Source organism: Anser brachyrhynchus (assembly GCF_964034855.1).
Source record: "Anser brachyrhynchus genome assembly, chromosome: 1".
NCBI lineage: Eukaryota > Metazoa > Chordata > Aves > Anseriformes > Anatidae > Anser > Anser brachyrhynchus.
The window spans coordinates 71,727,391-71,745,572 of record NC_137694.1 but is presented as its reverse complement, the minus strand read 5'-3'; the positions used below and the strand labels follow the sequence as shown (position 1 = coordinate 71,745,572).

The following is an 18,182-nucleotide window of genomic DNA, read 5'->3' as shown; positions in this document are numbered from 1 at the left end:
AGTATCTTCTTAAAAGTACACTGAAAATCAAATGGTATTACAGTAGTCACATTGTATTCATTGATTGGTAGGTCTGACTCCATTTCCAAATTGGTAGGGACTGTGCCAACTGCATTGAAATAGAAAGGTCTGTAGCATGATAATCACAAGGAGACAAAGAACTCCCCTATTTTCATAACCACAGCACAGGGGAGCATAACAAAAAGGAAAAACAACAACAAGCTCATTTCTGCTTGCAAACACCATCAGAGTCAGACCATGTAAAGCAAACATTGAGCCTACTACCTGTGAAACTCTTTCCATAAGTATTTATAAACTACAAGAATATCCAGACAGCTTAAGGAAGGCTCTCTGTGTTAACGTGCCTGCCAAATACAAATAGGAAAAAGTTGCTTAACTTTTAGGGTGTCAATACCCAGCATTTACATACAACACGTTAGAGATGCAATGCTTTCTGCTTCCAAGCCTTGGACAATTACCATAAAAGTATCACTCAGTTCCTTTGTTTACAGCGTGTTATACTCTGAAGTGTAAACTCTGAAACTACACAAGCAAGGTGCAAGTTGTATAACTACAGATTATTAAGGGAGAAAACTTTTTTCACCTCATGAAGAAAGGCACTAGCAACTGCCCTCTAGAAGAGCCATCACTACGAAGTGTTTGGCTGAGAAGTGTAAATGGTCACTGCGCGCTCATCCCAGGCATCCCATGCACACACCAACAGCCACAGAATTTAGGTTCAATGGCTCCACTTCCACACAAGCAATGCCAGCTGCTTTCTGAGAGTAAGAACAGCAACTGCTCCACAAGTCTTTGAGGCAGCCGCATCCCCCCATGTCTTCTGAAGAGACTTACACCACTCGCTAGTACAAGCCCACCCATGGGAAATTCCTTTCCAAGGTAAACCGTGCTGTCAGAGTACCAAGAGTCCTTCGTGTGTCATCAGAAAAGTGGGTGGCAGCACTGGATTTTACCAGCCACATATAGTCTACGAACCAAACCTCTCCCAGGTGAGGCTGTGGATGGGTGAGGGCTCCCCAGCAGGAGAGCTGGGAGAAGAACTGGCCACATTCCTGGGCACTCAGGCCTGAGACCCTGACCAAAGCAGCAGCACACAACAAAGCTCTACAAAAAAATGCATTTCTGGTGCTGCTCAGCAATAACAAGTTCTCCTCCCTGTTGTACAAGGATGGGGACTCTCTGGAAGAAGCCACCAGCAAAGCAAGCCTAGCAGTTAGCATTTCATAGGAAATTAAAGAGGTTAAATGTGCTGGGGACAAAGAATACAGTGTCTAAGCCTGAAGACCGGCTGCCAAAAGAGATGAATGGTGACAGATCAGAAGCTGAGAGCTGCTTCTCCCTGTTTTCTTCCCCTAACCCACTCCCTCAGAAGGAAAAAAAAAATTATCTGTGCTCTACTTGATTTGAACTAAAAAGTAAATCCCATATTATATGCACTGCGGAAGATATTTTGAAGCTGGCATTTTTGAGATGCGACATCATCATAAAGGTGGATTACATATGTCCAAAGGAATCAGATTTCTTCAGCTCCCAAAGACAGAGTTTAAAAGGTTCTTACGCCCCAGCTCCTGACCTATCTTCCTCCAAAAAAAAAAGCCTCTACCCATTCTACAACTTCCAGCCAAATTCCCTCATTATCTGGAACTCTGGAAGTGCAGATGTTATCAATTCATAAGAGAAAAAAGGAAACCTGATTAATGCTCCTCTAACCGGTATTGCTGGGAAACATGAGCAAAGATTTTCACCTAAATATCTCTATAGAATTCCACCGAAGGATACAAGAAGCCCATCATCTTTACACACCTGTGAGCAGATACACAGCTTCATCAATATACCCATAACTTCCTCACATTTTCAGTGCACCTTGCCATAAACAACTACTTCACCTTACCTCCCAGGCATAGAAAAAAAATCCACCATGCTTTCCGTCTTCATTTTTCAGTGAAAAATTATAAAAATAAAAAGCTAAAGCAATCTGATGATAGTGAGCTATCACAGAGATGCAACTGCAAAAACTATTAAAGTAATGGTGGATTTTATAACACCTTAGATCACACTAATTTTAGACTGCTCTATGGAGAGATGAAAGAGGAAAATGCATTGGAAACCACAGCAGACAAAGTTGTGCTGATTTCTGAGGAATCATACAATGGAAAAACATGACAAGAATATGGTCTATTCAAGCTTGGGTGGAGAAATACATCATGGTGATGACAAAAAAATAAAAGAAGATATTTCAAAGTCATTTTGTCAAAATGTAAGTATTGTCTAGTCTTAGGTCAAGAGACCTTTAGCCTGGAAGGTAAAAAGGTAGCTCCAGATTAAACCCCATACTTCATCTCCAGCCTGTCTGCTTCAGAAGTAAAAAGCCTGGTCCCATTTCTGGACTTTTGGTAGAAAAATGCATACAAATACCCTAGTCACAGCTTAACAAGTCTTGAACATTAAGCTCCTCTAAACTGCATACAAATGAGACCATCTAAAAAAGACACACATAAAAAAAAAAAAAAGGCAAAGATGTTCTGCTTATCAAAAGCAAGTTACTAATAACAACAGATTCAGACAAACTCTCTTCTGAACACATAAGAAAAGAAGGGGTTTTAAAATGCCCATTACCAAACAGCCATTTTCATTTCTTCACTAACTGACCTTAAGCCCAGAGGTCTGCAACATTCAGTAAGTCTGCACAAACATCATTTATAAGACCCCTATTCAAACAAGAGCTTTGTGCATGTTCTGCATGATTAGGGTTTAAAAAACAAAACAACAGCAACTGCATGCTGACTGGAGAGTTATTTCTGTAGGAAAAGTAAGCCAAGAATACTTGTGAAGGCAGAACTACCTCTTTAACACTTTTTAATAAGTTGAAACCTGTTTCACAGATCTCTGTAGCTCCCTGACAGATGTGATGCCACTGCTGTTGCCTCTCTGCAACTGCCAGCTACCTCTACCAGGAACTGCATTGGTTTCACAGCTGCCATGAAGAACATGCAGCTGCCACAAAGCAGGTCTTGCTCCTTCCCCCCGGTACCCCCGGGGAATGGCTTCAAGAAGCACTTGGGACCAGGAGAGGAGCACAACAGCTGGGCTGCGGTGTGGTTCAGGGTGTTCCAGGAAAGCAACCCCTTCCTCCCATCAGCCACAATATGAGGGGGGGAGGGGGGGGGGGGAGGGGAACACAAACTAAAACCCAAGCACACAAAACCTCCACAGCTGGCTGTCATGACAGTAACCCCCCCACCTCCTACAAATCTAAATACCTGCCCTTGAAATGTCAGTAGGGTCTGGCTTATCACAGTCCTCCGAGGTGTTTCTGTCTCTGGCTAGTAACAGCCCGGTACTTCAAGCCTGTACTAGTTAACGGGGTGCTGCACTTCCATGCTACCAATTTTATTCCTTTCCTGCTTGGTAAACCAGCCTACCGTAGTTTCCTTACACTAATAATCATGGCTCAGTTGTAAACCTCTGTCCGTTTGTGTTGTGTTGGTGGTTTAGTTTGTTGCTTTAAGCCAGTGAGAACAGGGAAGCGAGTTCTCTAAGCAGAGAGGATGCTGTAGCCCACCCGTATACCAGTTTCTGAGTTTCAGTCTCCAATACTGTTGGCTTGGCACCCCTCACAGCACTGAATTCACAAACCAAACAGCAGACTTCGTAACTTTACCTCTACTTCCACGTATAAATGTATTCATACTGATACTGGCACTGCCTCTGCCTCATTAAGGAACTGCTGACACCTCTTATGAACTCAACACATCTCGTTTGAACCAATTCTACCTGCACAGATTGTTTACTAGGGAGGACGTACGCATTAAAATTTGATTTGTTTGTTTCTTCAGAGTTCATCTGTTCCTGTTGTTTATATCTACATAAAGTAATAATAACAATCAGGGAATTAATATTATGCCACAAATAGAAGATTATGACTCCAGGGAGGTAATCAAACAACAGGAACACATGAACACAGAAGAAAGAGAAGTGCCGTTTGGATACAAGTGTCCTTGGCAATCGACAAAGGTGAGAGAGGAGAAGAGATAACAGCCTAAACGGTTTATAAACTGAATGTTTCTTCAAAGTTTCTTCTTAAGCATCATCAGGTATGCAAAAAACTTCGGTAGGACATCACTAGCTTGAGATTAATTTGAAGAAGTGACTGTGACCATGCTGATACTGCGTGACAATATGCATCCCAATGATTTCTATGCTGTCATTTGGACTGCGTTAAATGGCAAGTGAGAGCCAAACGAATGGTTTATTAGGACCAGGTATGATCGTGACATAATAAAATGAACTAATCAGGAAACAATTCCTCTCCATGCTCTGGATCCAACTTTACTTTTGAAAATTGAGGTTTCGCTGCCACAATAGGAATACAAAATGTGACGCAGTCCATTTAAATAAGTATACTTGTATCTTCACAAACAGGATACAATATGGCAAACAGATGCATAGAAGAAAAAAAAAATGGGGGGGGGGTATGGAGGAGTGGAAAATTTTTGTTTTCCAGAGTGCCGAGCAACTGGCTACTGAGCAGTTCCTTCAGCCTAAGCCACCTTTACTCTGGCTTTTATCGAAACTCACGGATGTCGATGACAGACTAATTTTCGACATTAAAGTGCAGTTGACTAACTATTAGCAATTAACCTCTTCCCTCATCTAGGGAAAAACACAAGGGCAAGAGGATGGATGCAACCACCACAGGTGACTTCTCCCCAGCAGGAGCCAGCACGGACCCTGTCGCTGAGTTCAGCGCGTTCTCCAAGGGCGCCTCGGCTGTCTCCCCACGAAATCCCACAGACCAAGAAACCGCCTTGGAGAGGGGGGGTGGAACAACGATTTCCCGGGGTGCCCCCAGTGACACCCCCCGGAGCTACTCGGGGGCCTCTGCGCAGCCCCGCGAGCGTTGATCGCGACCCAGCAAACTTCTCCGGGGTCCCGGCAGCGACAGGAGGAAAATCATTTCTCCTGCGGCCGGCGCGGCGATGCTGGCGTGACATTTGCGGTTTTTTGTTTATTTTATTTTAATTTATTTTTATTTTATTTTAAGTTAGAGGAGACAACAATGCCGGGAGGGGTGCGGAGCACTGCCCCCGCAGCGGGCCCCGCCAGGCCGTTCCCCTCCCGCACGGGCAAACATGGCCCCTCGCAGCACAGCCGTCAACTTTTCCCCTGCCTCCTCCTCCTCCTCCTCCTCCCGCCTCCCCGCTCACCTCTCATCAGGGAACAAAAACTGCAGGCAAGCAGGCTGCGCAGGACGGCCCCCATCTTCCCTCGCTCCGCGCTCTCACCGGCGGGGCGGCGGCGAGGAGCAGCACCCCCGCTGCCCGTTCATGCTTCCCGGCCGGCGGGGAGAGGAGGAGGAGGAGGAGGAAGAAGAGAAGGAGGAAGGCCGGGGCAGCGAGGCACCCCCTAGCAGGCCGCTCGCCCCGCCGCGCCGCCGCTCTCCCCCATGCCGGCCGCCGCCTGGCCGCGGCCGTTCGCCATCCAACCCCCGAGCCCGAGCCCGAGCGCTCCCCGCGGCTCCTCCGGGCGCGCACAGGCGCAGGGATACAGCCTCCTCCTCCTCCTCCTCCTCCTCCTCCTCCTCCTCCTCCTCCTCCTCCTCCTCCTCCTCCTCCTCCTCCTCCTCCTCCTCCTCCTCCTCCTCCTCCTCTTCCTCCTCCCCCGGCCGCCGCGCCCCGCTCCCCGAGCAGCGCCCGCCTCCCCGGGCACGGAGGGAGGGACGGCTGGAAGGAGGGACGGACGGAAGGAGGGACAGAAGGAGGGAGGGAGGGACGGACGGATGGGATGGAGGGAGAGAGGGAGGGATGCCAGCGCCGCCCACTGCCCGCTCGCTCCCCCCCAGCGCACGCACACGGCCGCGGCGGGGCCCTCCGTGCCCGCGGGGGGCAGAGGGGGTCGGCCCAAATTCCTGCGGGGCTACCGCACGCGTGGGGCTCCCCGCCTTTTCTCTCCCTCCACGCCGTTTTTAGGGAGCAGCGCGGCTCGGAGAGACGCCGGCCCGGCAGGGACGGGACTACTTTCGGGCACGGAGCGGCGGCACAAAGGCGGCAGCTCCTCCTCCTCCTCCTCCAGGTGAAGGCCGTCCCTCTCCTGCTGCCCCCTCCCGCACGCCCGTTTCTTAGCGAAACGAGCAGCGAGCGCACCGCAAACTGCGGGACGTGGCCACACAGCCCCGCTTGCAAAAAGGCGTCCCTCTCCTGCCTTGTGCGCCACGGGAAACAATCGCAGCTTCCTTGAATTTCCTCCCGTTTTTTCCTCCCCTAACCCGTTTTCCTGAACCTGCTTCAGGAGTTTTCCAAGGAAACACAGTTTCCTCCGGTTTTCCAGACCTGCTTCGGGGAGGTTTCTCCAAGGAAAACCCACTTTCTGCAAGGAAAACCCAAGTCTGAATGTGCACGGCTCCCTCCCAGCCTGTTGCAGCCCTTTGCTGGGGTGATGCTGCGGGGCAGAATGACTCGAAGCAAAATTTGAAGTCCTTGCCCCCAGAAGTCTGTATTGTTCTCGAGGTTATTAGAAACTTATGGAAATGTTTAACTTTTAATTTCGTATCTGTTGAACATGTATTTTCGTAGCTTTTCTTATGATTACAGTAGGAGATAACATCTGGGCCAGATTAAAAGCCCAGGCATCGTAGACTGACTCTAACATCAGGCTCCTGCAGTCATGTGATAATATCAGACTTTCAGCTTTTACTAGGGGAAAAAAAAAAAAAAAAAAAAGCAGTCAAAACTTTTTACATAAAGAAATATATATCCAACCTTCAAGGTTGTTTACTTTTCTTTTTTTTTTTTTTTTTTTAACAACTCAAAAGCAATACCTGCCTAGGGGCAGGTCTGCATTACCAAACGTTGTCCTTGACCCTCTCCCGGATGAAATAGCCTCCCCTTTTACTGCCATGTCAGCCGGGGAGATAAGCAAGCTCAAGCAAGATCCACGTGGATGGTGGAGGGCAAGGGCTTCCCCTGAGCAAATGTACCAGAAAGTAGATAAACCTCATCTTCCCCGTGTCATCACAACCAGCTTTGCAGGGACAGTCAGAAGGAGCACAACATTCAATTTATTTTCACTGATTGGAATCAGAGAGAAATAAAAGGAGGATTTTTTTTTTCCTTATGGTACATGCTCATAATTTTGTATGATCAGTGATTAACCTCTTCTGGAGTATTGTGAGTCTATCGTGAATTCTTCATATCTTAATAATGTAATGCACAGCTGAGGAAAACCTCAAGCCTGAACCTCTGAATCACACAACACATTTCTCTACATGCTGTTCCCCTAGCATCTTATCATTTTTTGGCTGGAAACACGCTGGTGTCTCGACTGTCTCCCTTGGGAGCCTGATCCCCTGCCTATTTGCTCTAACATCTTCCCTGCAGTCCAAGCTGGCTGGTTTTATTTTTAGCTTTCAGACATTATATGCTGTCACCCCTTATGCTGGTGCATTTCACCATTTTCCTATAATTCAAGCCTTTTCCTTTCCTGATAGGATTTCCTCTAAGTCATTTAATGATTAGTGGCTTCACTTGCCTCTGCCTATCCCTTTTCTCCACACCCTTCCTAGAGACAGTCCTCATCTCTCTACTCAAGCCTAGGTAGCTTTTTTTAAACCCATTCTCTATTCAATGCTTTGGATTCAAGACCAAACCTCTGTTCTGCTTCTTGGCTTTGATTCTAGTTCATACACATAGATTTAACTCAGTCATAGCAATTTTTACAAAGAGGAGGCAAGAAGAGAAAACACAGAGAAAAGCCTCTGATAGGCGGGGTTTCTCTGAAATGATTATGCTGCTTATATGAGTTTAAAGTCAGAATGAAGTAAATGAGAGTAGAGAGGGAATGTTTCTTCTGTTGGAGCGAGAAGCTCGTCTTGTTGGGTACGATCATTTTTATTGACCTTATGAACAGAAATGTTCGTTTGCTGGTTTGAATCCCATCAAAGGCTTCCACTGTTGAGAAGTCTACACAGCCTTCCCCCCAGACTTGGATGGTGATTCAGTGATACCAAAGCTTTCACATAGGTTTCTTTATGCTCAGGTTATTTCCGTTTTGGTTCCTAATGCGGCCTCACAAGCAGTTCTGTCAGGCACAGAGGACAGCAAAGAGCAGCAGCTGGGGCTCCTGGAACCAGTAGCAACAGCCGAGGTCTCTGCATCTTTGAACGGTGCCCTGGGTTCCAGGGAAGTCAGTGGGATCCTTTGTAGGACTGGGACTAAAGTCTCTAATGAGCAAAAGCTGCTAAGATGGCTGCTCAGCAAATGAATTTGTGGCTGCCCACATCACAGAAACCACTATCATAATTAGCTCTCTCACTGAATGTCTCAACAAGAATGAATGGGCATGGCGTGGTGAAATCCTGGTCCCTCTGAAGTCGATGGCAAAACTCTCACTGACTTCAAAAGGGCACAGATTCATACTGAAACTCTAGCTCAAGTTCTCTCTTGCCCCCAGCAGGAAAGACTGCAGCAAAGTAGTTTAGGAAATGGGACATGACGTAGTGACGACTTCGCCAGTGTTGTCTGCTAAAACCATTTTGCAGATATAATAAGACACCCTGACTCCCAGGATCATCGCCTTGCCATTTCGCTTAGGTCGTACAGTTGATATTCATAAACAAAAGTACTTCATCCAACTCTTTCCCAACACAAGATCAGCTCTAAGAAATATGATAGATATGCCTGACAAGGTTTATCCTGTTCCAAGAGCAATGGATTCACCATAGTGTTACTCTTTTGATGAATAGAATACCTGATCATCATCTATCCCTTCTTAAAGTTCAATTATAAACCAAAATACCTTTTCCCTCACCTTTGGTCCCATACCATATCAACTGCATCTTTTCAACAGGACTTGGGCAGCTTGAGAGCAGATTTCTTTGGATTGGTAGCCATTTCTCTATTCCAGAAATTTTCTCCAGGCTGGGAGACCTCATTTATCTTCACAGCTACTGGCTGCAGGGCTCCCCACAGTGTGTCAAAACACAGAAAAAATAGCATTGTTGCTACTTCTGTGGCAATTTTCCCCTCAAACATCTAATCAAGTTCCTTTTTTTTTCTTTTTTTTTTTTTTTAATCATAGAATTAGAATTTCTTCTTCTCCTTGCTCTTCAGTACTACATATTTTTTTCCCCATTATGTGTAACACCCATTCTTTCTTTCCCATCTCCTCTTCCAGAATATGTTGCCTGGTGCCCAGGATGAGAACTGCATTTCTTTGTGCTGAAAACATCCTTACAACAAAAACTTCACAGAGGAGAAGGTGCTTGAGTTCAGCTGAGCATACAGGTAAGTTAGTCCAGTGGGAAGCCAGTGATAACCCCAAGGGGGAATATGAAACAGATGACTCCAAAGGCTTGGACATTTTCTTTACAACTTTTGAGGAGTGCTTGGACTCCTGCTGATGGTGCATCCAAGGTCGGGCTGTTCACCTACTACCTCTTTTCTCCTGTTACATCTGCCAGGGAGTTGAAAACAGCACAGCCTCAGGATATGCTCCTTCAGCTGTAGCAGCTGTAGGTTCAGTGTGAACCATGTAGGATTCTGATTTTAATTTGGCACTGCCCACCAGACCACAGGGCAAGTCCAATACTTTCCTTATGAATATTTAGCCATGGCTACATTTCAAAGCCAAATTATAAAAAAAAATGTCATTTGAGAAAGTTATAGTTCTAAAATTTGTAAAGTACTGTAATGCTAGGTTGATACAGCTAAAACATCCTTTTAAAAGAGATTGCATTTCAGGCTGACAGACACCAAAACACTATTTCATTTTAGTTTGCTAAGATTTTCAAAAACAGTCAGCATCTGGGCTCTATTAACCATAATGTGCGTGCATTTTAAGCAACAGCAATTTAAGAATACTTCCTTTTCAGAACCCTTTCATGGAGCTCAGCATTTTGCAATACACATCCACAATATTTACCAATTATGCTTTCCACTGTAGCCTTTGAAGTCTAAAAATTAGTTACTGGTAAAGGATTGTACATTTGTTCACACTATTTTAGTCACAGGGATTAATGACTAGAATTTATGCCTATGGTCAAGAAAGGTAAGTCACTGTGTCACAGTAATTAACAATCGTTCACGCAGCACTTCAATCGTTATGCAATATACACATTGTGACACACCATTGGTGTGTAGGAAAGAGCTCATTTGCAATATATTGAAATATTTGAAGTAACCACTTCTGGGCTAAAGTGCAGTACTAGAGAAGTGCATGGGAAAGCTGCAGTTTATGACAGGGAAAGAGAATCATTGCTCTCCAATTCGAACTCTGGGGAGAATATAAGTATATAATATATCTGTATCTTTATTTTATATATTTATATTTAACTACTCTGCAGTTCAGCCAAGACACTAAGCACCTCAAGAAAATGACTATGTATCATCAACCGTGATACCACTTCAGAGGTTTTGTTTTTATTAGCTGTTAGACAAGTCCTCAAGATAGGCTAGACAGTTACACGCACGCTTCCTCAGAGTAGAAAAGAGTGCCCTCTAATGGTTAACGTTTAATATCTACGATGTTATTGTCAACCTCCGTTTAAGTGATTTGGAAGGTAAGATCACAAAAATGAGAGATGTTGTAGCAGTTTGCTATTTCAAGGAAAACCAAAATCTTTTTTTTTTTTTTACCCTTTTAATTAGGTAATAATTAAAAATAAGGGTGGAGTCACATGCTTAACACATTTTTCATTAAATTAACATTTCCCAGGATTTCTCAGAGAAATATTGTTGCCTTTGACAATTCAGAACTGTTATCTCTACTGTAAGTTTTATGTTTTACTGTGGTGATCATATTTCAGGGCTTGGAAAAGTAGCATGCAGGTCATGTATAAGTCCTTAGGTTATTTCAGAATCAGGCATTTGTGAATGCCCTAGAGCAGGACACCACTCTTCTATGCATAGAATCATAGAATCACAGAAAAATTAAGGTTGGAAAAGACCTTCAAGATCATGTGGTCCAACCATCACACTACTACCAATGTCACTCACTAAACCATGTCCCTAAGCACCAGGTCCAACCTTTCCTTTCAGGCCAGGGTGCCGAACCAGGGGATCGTCCAGTTCCGTGCCTAGGTCCCATGCCACTGTCCAGTTCATTTCCATGCCTGGGTTTGACACTGCTATCTGTTTTAAGGTCATGGCTGGGTCCCACACTGTGTTCTGGATGACAGGCACGCCTCTGCTCCACGCGGCTCTCCGGCTGGTGCTCCTGTCCTCGCCCCATGCCACTGTTGCGCCAATGGTTAGGCCCAGTCCCCCTGTCGCTGTATGGCTGAGGGGGCAGCCTGCTCCCTGCATCATTGCGGTGCCACTGGTACCGCTTATAATAAGTGTCTGTGGGCTGCCCACCAGAGGTCCCCTGGGCACTGGTGTCTGTTGTGCCACAGGCGCTATCCCTCTGCCCATGACACTTCTTCTTCTCGTTAGGTGCATTCCTTCTCGGTGCTTCCTTGGACTGCATCGCTGTCCTCACACACCAAGGAGGCCTGCTGCTCACCTTACTCTTCTAGTCTTCTTTCTGCCACACGAGTTGTCTGTCAGAGTGCCTAGAAGCTCAGCGAATGGTGGGCCACCTGCAGAGGTCCTGTTTTATAGGGCCTGGAGCAAAGGCGGGGCAGTGGTGGCCACTGTGACCTCGGCAAGCCTCTGTGATGGAGTGGCCCACGCTTGGCCAAAGGTGGCTGTGTTGGGAGCAGCCTGGAAGATGCCCTCATGTGGACAAGGAGGAGCGTTGGGGTGGCTGACGGACCCTTTTCTGGGGCTGGCTCCCCCAGGCCATTTGGCTTGCCAGAGAGAAAGGCTGCCCCTCAGCCACAGGGACTGCCTTCCACCTCTCATCCTGTGCCCTGGGTTTATTTTTAACAGTGGTTTTTAGGTAATTAAAATTAATTTATGGAAAAGAACAGAAGCAAGGTGCATCTTCAGCCCTAATTACCATGTGCACTTTGTGCTCTGAGTGAAGAATTTCTTCCTCACATCACATCTAACCTAAATCTCCCCTCCATTTGTTCAAAGCCATTATTCCTTGTTCCGTCGCTACTCTCCCTGAGAGAGTCCCTCTCCAGCTTTCTTCTAGGCCACTTTTATGGGTTAGGTTAGGTGGCAAAACTGCAGGACCTTGCAAATTGCAGCCTTATGTACCTTGTTCCACATGACGTTTTCCAGCTCAGGCTCTAGCCTCTCATCAGGGTAACACAGAATCACATCATCATTAAGGTTGGGAAAGACCTCCAAGATCATCTGGTCCAACCATCCCCCTACCACCAATGTCACCCACTAAACCATGTCCCTAAGCACCACATCCAACCTTTCCTTGAACACCCCCAGGGAAGGTGTCTACCATGATCCCCAATACCTTTACTGCAAACATCACTTCCAGCCATCTGGCTTCCAGCATCTACTAGTACATGAGATTTTCTTCTCTCCAGGTGCAGATCTCACTATTTGCTTTTGTTGAACTGCACGATGTTCCTGTCAGCTCATTTCTCCAGCCTGCCATACTGAGATTATTTAATTTCCTTAATGATTAAAGTTTATTATTGCTGAAGAGTCACTGCAAAACACATGAATTGCTTAATGTGCTTTAAAGCTCTCTCTTAAGTACAAGAAGTTGTCTTAAATGGGCTTCTAACATTTTGCTGTTATTTTATAATACATGAACATGAAGGCAGGTATCATCAGTCTTAAAGACTTATTTTGAAGAATTAATTTAAGGAGTCTTTAAGAATTTGATCTCCAGAAGTACAAAATATTCTCGCCTCCAGAAATGGTAATAAGGATAGCTAATTCCTTGCTAGATAAGGCTAGGGCTAGCTTTGTGACTCAAGGTCACACAGGCTATGTACTTTTGGAGACCCTGTGGCATAATAGGAATGTATCTACAGAGTGAAAAAGTTCATACAGATGATCCATTGTTCACAATCCTTGCATTTTGGAGGACTTTCCTTCAGATGAGGTCAAGTCCCACAGATCCCATGCCCACTAGTGGCTGAAGAAAAACTGATGTAATCTTAAAATGTATCTTTCAGTTCAGATTCATCATAAACTACAAGGACAAAATCCTTACCTTTTCTTCCTTCCTTTCTTTTTCTTTCTCTTTTTTCTTTCTTCTTCTGTCTCCTTCCTTCCTTCCTTCCTTCCTTCCTTCCTTCCTTCTTTCCTGCCTTCCTGCCTTCCTGCCTTCCTTCCCTCCTGCCTGCCTTCCTGCCTTCCTGAAATCAACAAATCACAACGCTGATAACAGTTTTTATTAGTCCTTGTTCACTTCATTTCAACTAATGAAATCCCAAGATAATTGACAGTGGTTGATTCTATAGTCTGTCCTTTTTAAACAGGCCTTGCCTGTTCGCTTAGTGAATATCTAAATATATCTTAATATACTTAGTGAATTTCTGGTTTAATGGAATCATATTGATCTTTGAATCAGAGCTATAGGACTTGGAGGGAATTGCCAAATTATCTCCTCTGCCACCCTATCAACTGGCAACAGCCCTGTAAACACCTAAGCCTCTACAAAAGATGTTTGAAATATAGGCACAGGATAGCAGAAAGCTTCACACACATTACCCCTTGGCACTGGCTAAAATATCTCCCATTGATTTCATTGTCTGCTAGAGAAGGAATTAATCTGGATTCTTAAACTTCCACTGTTTCTTTATATAAAGATTTCTGTGGTTTATGACCTGTAACTCATTCTTCATGTGATGAGGGATGGAAGATGTGATTATGTATGGCTGAAGTCTCATTTGCTGCTTTTCCATATCTATTAGTTCTTTGAATAATTTCCTTACAGCATGGACTTTGATAAAGACTCTACCAGTATGCCTGGCAATTAAATGTAGATAAGTGAGAAAGGAAAACACAGAGAAAGACCCCCCACCACACACACATACACCCAATATATTTATTAAAAGACTTGTGCCTGCTATAAAGCTATTATTAAAGAATCATCATATTCAGTATTGGATTAAATAGATCCTATTTTCTCCTTTGAGGAAAAAAAAAAAGTGAATCTATCCAATCAATTTCTCTTCCTGCCCTATTTCCCCACCTCTCCAACCAAGCCCACAAAGATAGTAGTTGGTCACATGGATCTTCAAATAAAAGACAGAGAATTGTGTTTGAATAGCCCTGACTCATAAAGCTCTTTCCAATGCCTTTTTCAGTGCCAGAGCTTTGCAGTTAATGCAACTTCTGCCATTTTTTTTCCTTACTATAATTGTGAAAAATCTAATACCTTTAGAATGATTTGAAAAGAGCTTACACAGAACAAAATCCCTATTTAATCTTGGCATATTAAGAAATCTTTTCTTTGAACAATACATGTAAAATGCTATTTTCACCCAAACACTTTTCTTTTAAATAAAAAAAGCTCTAGGAGTTGAAAGAACTGCCAGTTTAGAGCCCTGTCTTCATTTGTGGTTTAGGAATCTTAGCACTTTAGGTCAGGGAAGCATCAGTGAGGATATGTGCTTCCCATGGTATACTGTGGCAGTAAATTGCAAATGCAGTATATCAAAGGCGTCCCGGTCACCATTTTAAAAACAAAACCAAAAACAAACAAACAAATGAAAACACATACTAAGAAACAATGGGAGCCAAAGACCCAAACCACTTAAGGATAGGCCAAAAAAAAATGTTTGTAGAGCATTGTGTATACCAGTTATTTAGTCATTGTTCTCTCTCCATCTACCACCCCTCAGTTCTGCACATACTATAGCTTTTATGAAGCAACAAGGTTTGGGTAATCTACACTTGTTCTCTATTTACTCTGCTGAGTGATCACAGTGTATAAGCAGAAGAGCTCTACCTTTTGGCCTCGTTTGTTGCCCCAGCAGCCTTCCCAGTTTCTACACAGGAATTTTCCAGTACTCTACTATGCATCTGTCAGTTCTTTTTACTATTCTTTCTGATAGCTACATGCAATGGCTTATACTTACACGAACACAAAACATTTGAGGCTCCTGCCAACAACTTAGCTGGAACACTTGTCATAGCTCTTTAAGACAAAGGACAAAATCTGCTTTTTTTCTGAGATTCTAGTTTTTTGTTTCAGTAGATGCAGAAGGACTGCTTCATGAGTAAAAAGCACTCAACACTGCAGTGCTGGCTCCTCAACATAAATATCACCTATTAATTGTTTTGTTATATAGATGCTATTTCAAACAAATATTTCAAAGCAAACCCCAGCAAATACAAGGGCAAATTCCCGTTTTCTTTCCCTGAGTGAAACCTCTACTCTTGAACGACATTAGCTCAACAACGGAACAGCTGTACAGAAAAAGAGGATAAAAGTCACTACTGATGGTAATAGGATAAAAACTTGAGTTGAGCTGAGTTAGAGATTCAAGCAAGACTTATTAAATTTTAGGTCAAATGCCAAATGAGAAATATGCAAAGTCATTCCTGGAGTGACCTGTCTAGTTTTACCAGGCCTCTTAAGAGGCCTGTAGCCAAGGTAGTTGCTAATTGGGATTTAATCAACATTGAATCAGGTGAAAATTAAATAAATGAAGAAAATGAAATCAGGGACAGTCAAAAAGCTATAAATTTTACCCCCAAACCAGACCTCATTTTTTAATTCACCTTTCAAGCCCACGTTTCTCCTACAGTCTCAGCTGTACCACAGGTGTCAGCACAAGTACAAGAACCAGGGTCCTGCTTGGAGACAATTACCACTTGCCAGCTGATGCACGGTAACCTGCTGTTGTACAAGGTCATGGACCCCAGGCGCCACATCTACCCACTTCAGTTCAGTCTGGATTGCTGCCCGGGATAACCTTCTTCTATGTTTCAAAATACCTGATGTTCTGCAGGGTCAGGAGACTTTCCAGACATACAGAACTAAGCTGCAATTGAACTGCCTGTAGCATGGAGCATTTTTTGATTGCTCTTCATGTCATTGTTAGTGTATGCAGACTAAGTTCCTGGAAATCACTTTAGTTACCACTTAATGAGGTAGCCATTGGAGAATTCTGCTGTCACCAGTGATACCCATTTTTGGCAACTGAAAAAACATCATGGCATACTGTCAAACCCACCCTTGAGATGGCGTCTCCAACAGATATCTGGAAAAGCTTATACTCTCTCCCAGACATAACATATGGATAGACTTCAGTGTTCAGGCTTGTCACTTTTCAGAATATACCAGCCTTCACAACATTCATTTGAATGGCATATACCCTTGTTTTATACACTTGTCTGCGTAGGAAAGCCACATGTGTATCTTGTTAAGTTTAGTAGTGAGCAGCATAGTCTGAGCTGTTCTCACTTGTTTAAAACTATACCTCACAAACAAATTATTTCTGGCCTTTCTAAAACAGAGTGCTCTGTAAAGGCAACATATATAGCATGTGCCAAATCTGGATTCTTTCCAGAAATAGTGCCTGATATATCACATGATGGAAAAACATTTGAAATCCTTATTTCATGCCCTGAAACAAAACAAGGAAAACATTGTCGTAGTTAAATAATCAGAAGCAGATGGGAAAATTGTCTTCAGATTCTTTCATAACTTTTACCTCTGGGCTGAGAAGTCATGTCATCCTATAAGGGAATTGTTTTGGAAAGTTATGAGCCACTAAGTGGGAAGACTTGACTTAAAGCCATAAAAAATGTGCAGGAGGACCTCCCACATTAATAAGTGGGAATTGCATGCACAAAGACAGCGCAGTGCATGGCCACCAAAGTACAGAGATCATCTCATTCATGACTTGCTTGGACTACTACACAGGAGAATTTCAGTAGTGTCAGTGGAACTGGGATTTAGGAGTAGGGAAAAAAAGGCTCTTTCATAGAACCAAACAGAAAAACTTACTCAGAAACTAACTAAACAGCAGGCAAACCTATAGGAAGTCTGTGTCATAGTGTTTCTCTACCATCTTCCTTGAACAAGAATAAAGATCTGAACTTTGTACAAATTTTCAACTTGTTCTTGAGAAAAGCTACAAAAGTCACAATGTCAAAGCCTGAAAACCAGTGATCATATCACTCTTTCAGTATGAGTAGGGGGCACAGAGAAAATCCAGTGCTGCTCCCTGCGGCTTTTGAATGTTCAGCCAGAACTCTATGAAATTCAACTGCTGCTCTGATGTGGCAGGTACCAAATTGCCTCTGCAAAATGCAGTCCATCCCTGTAGACAGACAGCCCCTTCATGAAGTTTAAGCTACCTCCAGAGGCTTCTGTGCAAAAAAATAGAATAGAATAGAATAAAATAATATAAAATAAGATAAAATAAAATAAAATTAAATTAAATTAAAATAAAATAAAATAAAATAAAATAAAATAAAATAAAATAAAATAAAATAAAATAAAATAAAATAAAATAAAATAAAATAAAGCCACAAATGAGTCCAAACTCAGGCCTGTAACAAAAAGTTATGCACTCCATGCATTACCAATAAAACATGTTAAAAAGAGCACGTAGCCACCCTCACCATCCTAGCATTTTGAAGAAACATCTGTGTGTTCTTCAGGGTGACATCTCAAATGAACAAATGTGTCAAAACATGTCTATGGTTTAGCCAGTCTAACCTACAACATCTTGAAATTGTTCTGGATGTTAACTGCCTGTTAAATTTCTTTGAGAAAAGAATCTGTGCACTACTTGAGAGTGAAAATTACCTGATGACTAGTCCTGGGTATTTCTTCTGTTGTCAGTAGGTTGGAAATATTTATTTTATTCTAAAAACAATGCAAAACAAGAGGAAGATTGATTAGAACATCTCAGACATGGCATATTCAAACTCTTTTTGGTATGTGAGACAATGAAAGGACAGAAAACTTAATGCACAAGCCTCAGATTTTACTGTCCGTGAAGTAAGCCAATAAGCAGAAAACAGTGATCAAGCATAGTTGTACTGAAACTTAAAAATGCATTTATTTGTTGTTTATGATATCTACCAAACACAAAGAGGAAGAAGAGCGGCAGTTGTATGCTTTGTATTTTGATATCCTCAAGAAGTGAAGAGACCTAGGGAAGAAAGCAAATTTAGACTGTGAGATTCAGCATATGTAGGCTTCCTGAAGATGAAGAAAAATTTTCAATATATCCCAATACTTCAGGGTATCTATCCATCAAGGGCCTGATAAGGCATGTGGGAAAGGCATGTACACTCCTTAAGGGATTTTTATTTTTATTTTTAATGATGAAGGGATGC

General features: G+C 43.3%; 2 protein-coding genes across 3 annotated transcripts in view; one reads left to right on the top strand and one right to left on the bottom strand.

Annotated features, from left to right (window-relative positions):
* Positions 1-5,623, bottom strand: part of LRP6 (LDL receptor related protein 6) — a 127,108-nt gene extending 121,485 nt beyond the window's left edge. The window contains exon 1 of the mRNA XM_080572851.1: positions 5,229-5,623. Coding sequence (XP_080428977.1) covers positions 5,229-5,283 — 55 coding nt within the window. The 5' untranslated portion in view covers positions 5,284-5,623. The remainder of the gene's footprint in view (positions 1-5,228) is intronic.
* A 176-nt stretch (positions 5,624-5,799) lies between these two features.
* Positions 5,800-18,182, top strand: part of BORCS5 (BLOC-1 related complex subunit 5) — a 104,909-nt gene continuing 92,526 nt past the window's right edge. Inside the window, exons 1-2 of one of the 2 annotated variants that reach the window (XM_080573028.1) lie at positions 5,800-6,088; positions 9,191-9,302. In XM_080573028.1, the coding sequence (XP_080429154.1) occupies positions 5,801-6,088; positions 9,191-9,302 (400 nt within the window). In that variant the 5' untranslated portion in view covers position 5,800. Of the gene's footprint in view, positions 6,094-9,190; positions 9,303-18,182 lie in introns of both variants that reach the window. The other variant, XM_080573027.1, reaches the window with a different exon arrangement.